This window comes from Salvelinus sp. IW2-2015, linkage group LG32 (assembly GCF_002910315.2).
Source record: "Salvelinus sp. IW2-2015 linkage group LG32, ASM291031v2, whole genome shotgun sequence".
NCBI classification, from domain to species: Eukaryota; Metazoa; Chordata; class Actinopteri; order Salmoniformes; family Salmonidae; genus Salvelinus; species Salvelinus sp. IW2-2015.
The window spans coordinates 37,563,833-37,575,126 of record NC_036871.1 but is presented as its reverse complement, the minus strand read 5'-3'; the positions used below and the strand labels follow the sequence as shown (position 1 = coordinate 37,575,126).

The 11,294-nt window shown below is 38.9% G+C and overlaps 1 protein-coding gene across 1 annotated transcript in view; it reads right to left on the bottom strand.

Moving 5' to 3' along the window:
• Positions 1 to 10,364: 10,364 nt before the first annotated feature.
• map6d1 (MAP6 domain containing 1) overlaps positions 10,365 to 11,294 on the bottom strand; it is a 15,607-nt gene continuing 14,677 nt past the window's right edge. Inside the window, exon 3 of the mRNA XM_023977841.2 lies at positions 10,365 to 11,103. Within this exon, the coding sequence (XP_023833609.1) occupies positions 11,026 to 11,103 (78 nt within the window). The 3' untranslated portion in view covers positions 10,365 to 11,025. The remainder of the gene's footprint in view (positions 11,104 to 11,294) is intronic.

The following is an 11,294-nucleotide window of genomic DNA, read 5'->3' as shown; positions in this document are numbered from 1 at the left end:
TTTTTGTTTTACCTCCATCGGCGTTCTTATCTCCATCAGGTTGTTTGAATCCATCGGGTTCTTATCAATACTATATCCATCAGTGTTTACATTATTGCCTGCCACAGGTATCTCTGTACCTCGGGTTTTATCTCCACTCAGGTCTTTATGCCATCAGGTTTTTACTCCATATAGTTTCGTCATCTACATCAGGTCTTATCATGCCATCAGGGTTCTTACAATATCAGGTTCTTTACTCCATCAGGTTCTTATCATTCTATCTGCACACGTTCCTTAATCTGACATCAGGTTCTTTCCTCACATCACCTCACCCCATCAGGTTCTTTCCCTATCGGGTTCTATCTATCTCTAGGCTATCTATCTCCATCAGGTTCTTAACCCTCTCAGGTTGTTTTACTCATCAGGTCTTATACTTACTATCGTTCTTATCTACATTTCTAGGTTTTTACTCATCAGGTTCTTATCTACTTGTTTTATCTACATCAGGGTTTTTAACCATCAGGTTTTTACCATCAGGTTCTTAACTCTAGTTCTGTATCTCATCAGGTTCTTTTATAATCAGGTTCTTTACTCCATCAGGTTTTATGTACTCATTCTCTCTACATCATGTCTTTACTCCATCAGTTCTTTACTCCAGTCGGTTCATTACTCGCACATCAGGGTTTTTCTCATCAGGTCTTAATCTACACAGGTTCTATTAACTCCAATATGGTTTTCTATCACAATGCCTGTTTCTTTCAAAAAATTCAGTTATTACTCCATCGGGATTTTATACTCCCATCAGGTTCTTTATCCTATCAGGTTGTTTTACTCCATCAGGTTTATTTACCTCAATCAGGTTGTTTATCCATCAGGCTGTTTTACACCCATTGGGTTATTTAACTCGCATCAGGTTCTTATCCCATCATCAGGTTCTTATCTATTTCTTATCTACTAGGTTTTTAACTCCTCAGGTTTTTTACTTCCATCGTGTTCTTATTCTTACATCAGGGTTCTTTAGCTCACAATGAGGTTCTTATTACATCAAGGTTATTTACTCATCAGGTTCTTTACTCCATCCAGAATATTTACTCCATGCAGGTTCTTTAACGTCCGCCGCCGCCAGACTCGCAATCATGTTCTCAATATCTCATTGCATTCAGGTTTGCTGGTTACTCATACCATGGTTCTCTCACTCGCTTAGTTGCCAGGAGTATCTCAGTCTGTTTACTCCAGTCAGGTTATACTCCCATCAGGTTCTCATACTCCATCGCGAGGTTCTAATCTACAATCGTGTTCTTATCTCTGACCATGTCTGGTTTGTTTACCTTCCACTCCGGGTTCTGTTTATCTACATCAAGGTCTATATCTCCATCAGGATTTGTTTATTCAATCAGGGCATGTTTACTCCATCCGGCTCATAATCTACATCGGTTTTTATCCACTCAGGCTTGTTTACTTCACATCAGGCGCTAATTACTTTCCATCGTTTGTTCGCTCTTACTCCATCAAAGAACAGGCTTGACTTTGGGTGATTTAGAATTTGCTTGGGGTTAGTAATAAAGAAACTGCATGTTGATGGTCGAAGTAGAGAACTCCTTTACTTTGATGTCTATGAATCAAAAGATTGCTATGAGTCTAACTTCATTACTTTGACTGGAGTAATCAGAGAGTTTCCTTATGTCAGAGCGATGGTGAGGAATTATCGTAATATCTGCGTGATCAGGCAGGTATATTATCCTGAACAATCAGGTTCTTATCCTCTACGCAAAGGTTCTTACTCTCATAAGGTTCTTTATCTTCCAGCAGGTTCTTATGTCATCAGGTTCTTATCTACATCAGTTCTTTACTCATCCAGGTGTGTATACACGACTTCACGCGTTCTCTTATCTACATCAGGTTCTTTACTCTTCAGCGACCTTGTCATCCAGTCAGCGTTATTTACCTCACCAATCAGCGTTCTATCCGTCACATCAGGCTATCTTATCTACATTCACGGTTCCCTTATCTTAAATCAGAGGTCTTTTAACTCCCACTCGGAGGGTTTTTACTAGCCCCCTGGTTCTTAATCCACTCAGAGCCGTGTTTGTACTTCCATCAGGTGGTCTTGATCCTTTACATCAGGTTTCTACTCCTACAACTCAGGAGTGTTTGTATTAGGATTTAAGGCACATCACGGTTCGTATCTACTTATGAGGTATTGTTATATTCATAATGCAAGGCTTTGGTCTTATCTTGTGAGCATCAGGGGTTACTTATCTGAAAAATACCACCTCAGGTCAGTTATACTCCCTGAGGATAGGTTTACTGTTAACTCAGCTCACAACATCCTTGAGGATGTGGATGCTTCTTCAGTTAGAAGGTACATACTATACCTCTTTAGAGGGCATCAGGAGTTCTTATTTATACAGATAAGGTCTCATTTAATCGACAATCAGTGGCTTCTGTATTACATCAGGAGATTATTATCCTACTTCATCATCGGGTTGGTTATTACCTCAGGGTTCTTTACTCATAGGTTCTTATCTACATCAGCGCTTCTTTACACCTCATCCTTTAGGTTTCTTTTACGAGTTGTGAGCCGCTCGAGTACAGTGTGTTTTATGCCATCAGGTTCATCTATCACATCAGGTTGTTTTACTCATCAGGCTTCTTAATCTTCTAGGCAATCAGTGTTCTTAATCTCACACTCAGCGTTCTCGGTATCTCACCTTATCAGGTTCATATCTAGATCAGGTTCGTTATTACCTACATCACGGTTCTGTTTCGGCTACTCCGGGACTCACGAGACTGCTCCAGCATGCCGGTGTTTCCACTGCATTAGACAACTCTTCAGGCCGTCGTTATGTTTCGACCCTGCTCGCTTAGTCAGGTTCTTTACACTGCCCTAGCAATCCGGGTGTTTTCGATCATCTTCCCACCACTGGTGTTATTATCCCCGCCAGAGAATGTGCGTTAAGCACGCACGTTAGTGGATTTTGCCTCCTCATGACGTTCTCAGGTCTTTACCTCCCTGAGAACGGAGAGTCATGAAGAGTATGTACCTGTGTGGATCTACTCATATCAGACGTTCTTTTAAACTGCGAGTTACTACAATCAGGTGGATTTCTTATATATAGTGGAAGCCATGCGAGTTGGATTTATACAATAACAATCAGGGTTTGGTTCTGTATGACTCTATAATGGGAGCTTATTATACAGGGCGTTCTTTAAACTCCATTCAGGTTCTTTATCTACTCAGGTTTTATTCTTGAACATAGGTTCTTATCTAGCAGTTTAGCAGTTCCTATACTCTATTTCATCGAGAAGTTATTTGTGCGTTATTAATTTTCAGTATAACATCAGGTTTTAACCTCCACTCCAGGTTTTTTAAATTCGTGAGCATCAGGTTCTTATCTACATCAGGTTCTTATCTAGAATCTTTACTGCATACAGTTGGTCTTTGTTAGTACTAGCACTTTGATCAGGTGATTCGGTAGTAATACTAAGACAATCAGGTGTTTTCTATGATGCTCAGATCTGTAAGAAGGTTCTTCCATACAATTGATGGTTGTGTATCTAGCATTCAGGAACGTGATATATTTTAAAACTAAAACCATTGCAGTAGGGCTTCTTATTCTCATCAGAGTTCCTCTTATACTACATCAGGTTCTTATCCTGATTTAGGAGCGCATCAGGTTTATTGCTTATCTAACATAACGGCTTTTGTATTGAAATCGTGACAATCTTAGAGAAGATATCTATCACTACATCAGGGTCTTTACTGATGGATTAACTGGATTGTTAGATAAATAGACCACGAACGCGGTCTTTTGTAATTACTGGCTTCACCCAGGTAACTTTATCGTACATCAGCGTGATTTTGTTAAGCCTCACTAACGTATGACTGAGCGCTCTTATTAGCGGGTACACCCCTTTGAAGAGGTGTTTTATATAACGGAAATCTTGCAAGGGGTGGTTTGTCAACTCCAATCAGGTTCTTATCTATTAACAATCGGCCTGGGTATCTTGACTTCTAGAAATCACGCGGTGGATCATGGGATAAATGCCATCTTTGATGGGAGTTGTTTAGAGCTGATTGTTCCGATACAGAGGTTCTAATACAATGGAAAATTGGTTTAAGGAGTATCTTTAGCACTCGGTCGGTTGTTTGTACGATTTCGGTTCATGGATCGGGATCAGGTGTTCAATATTATCTTAGACATTCATTTTTGAGTTCTTTTATCTTTTTAAGAATCTTAGACAGGGTCTCGGTGAATAGATTTTTTACTTGAATAGATCAATCGAGCTACTGGGCATGCTTATTTAACTCCAATCCAGTTGCATGGGCGGTTTTCTCTCAACGCCATGCACGGCGTCTCTTAATTTTTACGAGTCCGATCAATTAGGATTTACTCTTCTACGTGCCCAATGCATGGTTGAAAACCGGCCTTATGAACTCCAGGTGGGTTCGATTGATTACACCCATTCCAGGTTTGATATTACTTCACATTATTGGTTATATCGCTTAACCTCCACTCCAGGTTTGTTTTACAGCTGGGCTTCATCATTGATATATCTAATCAAGAAAAGCCAGGTTCTTTAGTTTACTCACTGCGACTCAGGGAATTTCATGTAACACCCCGCATAATGGGTGGTCTTGTAACACCCTCCTTCAAGGTTGTTTACTCCATCAGTATTAGTCCTAATCATTTGGTTGTTTACTCCATCAGGCCCCGTTTTTACACATTGGGGGTTATTACTCCATCAGGGGTTTTACTCCACATTCAGCGTGGTCCTTGGATTTAACCTTTCCTCTTTCTTCTATTTTCCTGGTGATACCCATCAAGCCGGGCTTGTCTACTTTTGTCACGCGGCGCTCATCCAGCGCGGTCTGTTCTACTCACCATCCGTGGTTGTCTTTCGGTTACAAATCGCGTTCTTTACCTATCATGACCCTCCCGTCTCTTATCTTACACTCACGGGGCGGTTATTGTTTCACTCCATCATGTGTCTGGTCTAACTCTGCCATCAGAATATTATCTACTCCCCTCAGGTTCTTAACCCATCATGTTCTAATCTAACATTCAGGTTGTTTTACTCTACAGGTCCTTCACTCCAATCAGTTCAGTTTTACTCATCATTGGTTTATAATTATCTCACAGGTTCTTTACTCCATCAGGTTCTGAAGTCTACATGCTGTTCTTATCTACATTGGTTGTTTACTCCTCGGGCTTCGTTATCTATCATCAGGCTATTATCTCCATCAGGTTGTTTACTTATCAGGTTGTTTACTCATCCGGTCATACTTTACATCGGGTTCTTATCTCCACAGGTTTGTTTACTCCATCAGGTTTTACTCCATCTGTTCTTATCTCCATCAGGTCTTCTTCTACTCCATCAGGTCTTTACTCCATCAGGTTCTTATCTACTTCTTATCTAGCATCAGGTTCTTATCTACATCGGTTTTTACTCCATCAGTTTCTTTACTCCATCAGGTTTCTTATTCTACATCAGTTCTTATACTCATCAGGTTCTTATTCATTTACATCAGGTTCTTATCTACATCAGGTTTTTACTCCATCAGGTTTTCTAATCTACTCAGGTTCTTATCTACATGCAGGTTTCTTATCTACATCAGGTTCTTTACTCCATCAGGTTCTTATCTCAATCAGGTTTTTATCCATCAGGTTTTTTACTCCATCAGGTTTCTTATCTCATCAGGTTCTTATTCATCAGGTTTATTACATCAGGTTCTTATCTACATCAGGTCTTTACTCCACAGTCTTTACTCCACAGTTTTATCACATCAGGTTTACTCTCAGTTCTATCTACATCAAGGTTCTTATCTACATCAGGTTTTTACTCATCAGGTTTCTTATCTACATCAGGTTCTTATCTACATCAGGTTCTTTACTCCATCAGGTTCTTATCTACATCAGGTTCTTATCTACATCAGGTTCTTTACTCCATCAGTTTTTCTCATCAGGTTTTACTCCATCAGGTCTTATCTCATCAGGTTTTATCTACATCAGTTCTTATCTACATCAGGTCTTTACTCCACCGGTCTTTACTCCACAGGTTCTTATCCACATCAGGTGTTTTACTCATCAGGTTCTTATCTACATCAGGTTCTTATCTACATCAGGTTCTTTACTCCATCAGTTCTTATCTACATCAGGTTTATTATCTACATCAGGTTCTTATCTACATCAGGTTCTTTACTCCATCAGTTTCTATCTACATCAGGTTTTTACTCCATCAGGTTCTTATCTACATCAGGTGTTTTACTCCATCAGGTTTCTTATCCACATCAGGTTTTTACTCCATCAGGTTCTTATCTACATCAGGTTCTTATCTACATAGGTTATTATCTACATCAGGTTCTTATCTACATCAGGGTCTTTGACTCCATCAGGTTCTATCTACATCAGGTTCTTTACTCCATCAAGGTTCTTTCTACATCAGGTTCTTTACTTCATCAGGTTTTATCTACGGTCTTTTACTCCACAGTTCTTATCCACATCAGGTTTACTCCATAGTTCTTATCTACATCAGGTTCTTTACTCCATCAGGTTCTTATCTACATCAGGTTCGTTTACTCCATCAGTTCTTATCTACATCAGGTTCTTTACTCCATCAGTTCTTATTACATCAGGTGTTTTACTCCACCAGGTTCTTATCCACCATCAGGTGTTTTACTCCATCAGGTTCTTCATCACATCAGGTTCTATCTACATAGTTCTTTACTCATCAGGTTCTTATCTACATCAGGTTATTATCTACATCAGTTTTATCTACATCAGTTTCTTTACTCATCAGTTCTTATCTACATCAGGTTCTTATCTACTCAGGTTCTTACTCCATCAGGTTATTATCATACATCAGGTTTTATCTACATCAGGTTTTATCTACATCAGGTTCTTTACTCCATCAGGTTATATCTCACGGTTTTTATCTACATGCAGTTCTTATCTACATCAGGTTCTTTACTCCATCAGGTTCTTATCTACATCAGGTTTCTTATCTAATCAGTTCTTACTCATCAGGTTATTATCTAACATCAGGTTCTTATCACATCAGGTTATTATCTACATCAGGTTCTTTACTCCATCAGGTTTTATCTACATTAGGTTCTTTACTCCATCAGGTTTCTATTCTACATCAGTTCTTATCCACATCAGGTTCTTTACTCCGTCAGGTTCTTAATCTAATCAGGTTCTTACGGAGTAAAAAAACTGATGGAGTAAAAACCTGATGTAGATAAGAAGTAGATAAGAACCTGATGTGGATAAGAACCTGATGGAGTAAATAACCCAATGGAGTAAACAGCCTGATGGAGTAAACAACCTGATTAGGTAAATAACCGGATGGAGTAAACAACCTGAAGGAGTTAAGAACCTGATGGGGATAATAACCTGAAGGAGTAAAGAACCTGATGGCATTAGGAACCCGATGGCGTTAAGAACCTGATGGAGATAAGAACCTGAAGGAGATAAGAACCTGATGGAGTAAAGAACCTGATTTATTTAAGAACCTGATTTATTTAAGAACCTGATGGATTAAACAACCAGATGGAGTAAAGAACCTGATGGCATTAAGAACCTGATGGATTAAACAACCTGATGGAGATAATAACCTGATGGAGTAAATAACCTGATGGAGTAAAGAACCCAATGGAGTTAAGCCCCCTGATGGAGTAAACAACCTGATGGTGTTAAGAACCGGATGGCGTTAAGAACCTGATGGCGTTAAGAACCCGATGGAGTAAAGAATCTGATGGAGTAAAGAGGCTGATGTAGATAAGAACCCGATGTAGATAAGAACCTGATGTAGATAAGAACCTGATGGAGTAAAGAACCTGATTTATTTAAGAACCTGATGGATTAAAAAACCTGATGTAGGTAAAAAGTAGATAAGAACCTGGTGGAGTAAAAAAAACTGATGTAGATAAAAAGTAGATAAGAACCTGATGGAGTAAAAAACCTGATGTAGATAAAAAAGTAGATAAGAAACTGATGGAGTAAACAACATGATGGAGTAAACAACCTGAAGGGGTTAAGAACCTGATGGAGATAATAACCAGATGGAGATAATAACCCGATGGAGATAAAAACCCGATAGAGATAAGAACCTGAAGGAGTAAAGAACCTGATGGAGTAAAAAAAAATCTGATTTATTTAAGAACCTGATGGATTAAAGAACCTGATGAAGATAGAACCTAATGGAGTAAAGAACCTGATGGCGTTAAGAACCTGATGGAGTAATCAACCTGATGGAGATAAGAACCTGAAGTGGTAAAGAACCTGATGGAGTAAATAACCTGATTTATTTAAGAACCCGATGGATTAAACAACCTGATGGAGATAAGAACCCGATGGAGTAAACAACCTGATGGAGATAAGAACCTGAAGTGGTAAAGAACCTGATGGAGCAAAGAACCTGATTTATTTAAGAACCTGATGGATTAAACAACCCAATGGAGATAATAACCTGATGGAGTAAAGATCCTGATGGCATTAAGAACTCGATGGAGTAAACAACCKGATGGTGTAAACAACCGGATGGAGTAAATCACCCGCTGGTGTTAAGAACCTGATGGCGTTAAGAACCTGATGGAGTAAACTACCCGATGGTGTTAAGAACCCGATGGTGTTAAGAACCTGATGGAGTTAAGAACCTGATGGAGTAAACGACCTGATGGAGTTAAGAACCTGATGGAGATAAGAACCTGATATTTTTTTATTGTAATATACTGTACATCATTTAATATTTAACAATTTTTTGTTTCTTAAACAGATTTACAAAATGAACGTTAACACCGGAACAATTACTTTCTCAAAATAGTACCTAATTGAATAAAAATGTATGAATATATTTTTTGTTTCTGTTCATAAAACACTTGCAGAGATCAAAGGAACACCTTACTTTGTGGACTAAGTGCAGTTTGAGCATACATTTCACAAAAAGTAATCTCCTTGTCATTTCAATAGATCCAACAGTATATACAGAAAAGGATTAAACACAAATCATTCCAACTCAACAGGTGCACATACATACAGTAYACACAAAGACACATTACAGAGCAGCCATGTTGTCTTGGAGTGTCTAATACTGAAAAAGAAGCTTGACTTCAAACTAGCGTGTTACATGCATATATATGATTTTCATAGCAATAGAACAGGATTGTAAAATAGTTTTGTGACATCTGGTTTGTCATTTCACTTGTCTCTGATTTACTAAACTGCACTGTTAAGCTGTACAGGGTTTTCCTTTCTGGTTACATTAAGCTGTACATTCCCTGCATAGATTTTGTTGTAGTGTGGAATGGACAGAGATCATTCCCCTCATTGGTTCTTTGGTCTCCCGATAACCAGTAGAATAGTTTGGAAAGTCTGTCATATGTTGAAGATCCTGGATCTGCTTTGAAACACTGCAGAGGGGTTGGGAGAGAGCTTGGTCCTCACCAACTGCTCCTGCAATAACACAAACATGACATGGATTACTGAAAGATAACCACAGGCAATACAGGTCTTGTGCTGTTCAAATATAACAGATAAGCTACAGTATATGAGACGTGACTTGTTTGGTTGTGCTGTCATAGTGCATCAGTGGACTGGTAGACAGAATTCATCACTACTGTCAGTGGACTGGTAGACAGAATTCATCACTGCTGTCAGTGGACTGGTAGACAGAAGTCATCACTACTGTCAGTGGACTGGTAGACAGAATTCACCACTGCTGTCAGTGGACTGGTAGACAGAANAAGAACCTGATTTATTTAAGAACCTGATGGATTAAAGAACCTGATGAAGATAGAACCTAATGGAGTAAAGAACCTGATGGCGTTAACAACCTGATGGAGATAAGAACCTGAAGTGGTGAAGAACCTGATGGAGTAAATAACCTGATTTATTTAAGAACCCGATGGATTAAACAACCTGATGGAGATAAGAACCCGATGGAGTAAACAACCTGAAGGAGTTAAGAACCCGATGGAGATAATAACCTGAAGGAGTAAAGAACCCGATGACGTTACGAACCTAATGGAGTAAACAACCTGATGGAGATAATAACCTGAAGGAGTAAAGAACCTGATGGAGCAAAGAACCTGGTTTATTTAAGAACCTGATGGATTAAACAACCCAATGGAGATAATAACCTGATGGAGTAAAGATCCTGATGGCATTAAGAACTCGATGGAGTAAACAACCKGATGGTGTAAACAACCGGATGGAGTAAATCACCCGCTGGTGTTAAGAACCTGATGGCGTTAAGAACCTGATGGAGTAAACTACCCGATGGTGTTAAGAACCCGATGGTGTTAAGAACCTGATGGAGTTAAGAACCTGATGGAGTAAACGACCTGATGGAGTTAAGAACCTGATGGAGATAAGAACCTGATATTTTTTTATTGTAATATACTGTACATCATTTAATATTTAACAATTTTTTGTTTCTTAAACAGATTTACAAAATGAACGTTAACACCGGAACAATTACTTTCTCAAAATAGTACCTAATTGAATAAAAATGTATGAATATATTTTTTGTTTCTGTTCATAAAACACTTGCAGAGATCAAAGGAACACCTTACTTTGTGGACTAAGTGCAGTTTGAGCATACATTTCACAAAAAGTAATCTCCTTGTCATTTCAATAGATCCAACAGTATATACAGAAAAGGATTAAACACAAATCATTCCAACTCAACAGGTGCACATACATACAGTAYACACAAAGACACATTACAGAGCAGCCATGTTGTCTTGGAGTGTCTAATACTGAAAAAGAAGCTTGACTTCAAACTAGCGTGTTACATGCATATATATGATTTTCATAGCAATAGAACAGGATTGTAAAATAGTTTTGTGACATCTGGTTTGTCATTTCACTTGTCTCTGATTTACTAAACTGCACTGTTAAGCTGTACAGGGTTTTCCTTTCTGGTTACATTAAGCTGTACATTCCCTGCATAGATTTTGTTGTAGTGTGGAATGGACAGAGATCATTCCCCTCATTGGTTCTTTGGTCTCCCGATAACCAGTAGAATAGTTTGGAAAGTCTGTCATATGTTGAAGATCCTGGATCTGCTTTGAAACACTGCAGAGGGGTTGGGAGAGAGCTTGGTCCTCACCAACTGCTCCTGCAATAACACAAACATGACATGGATTACTGAAAGATAACCACAGGCAATACAGGTCTTGTGCTGTTCAAATATAACAGATAAGCTACAGTATATGAGACGTGACTTGTTTGGTTGTGCTGTCATAGTGCATCAGTGGACTGGTAGACAGAATTCACCACTACTGTCAGTGGACTGGTAGACAGAATTCA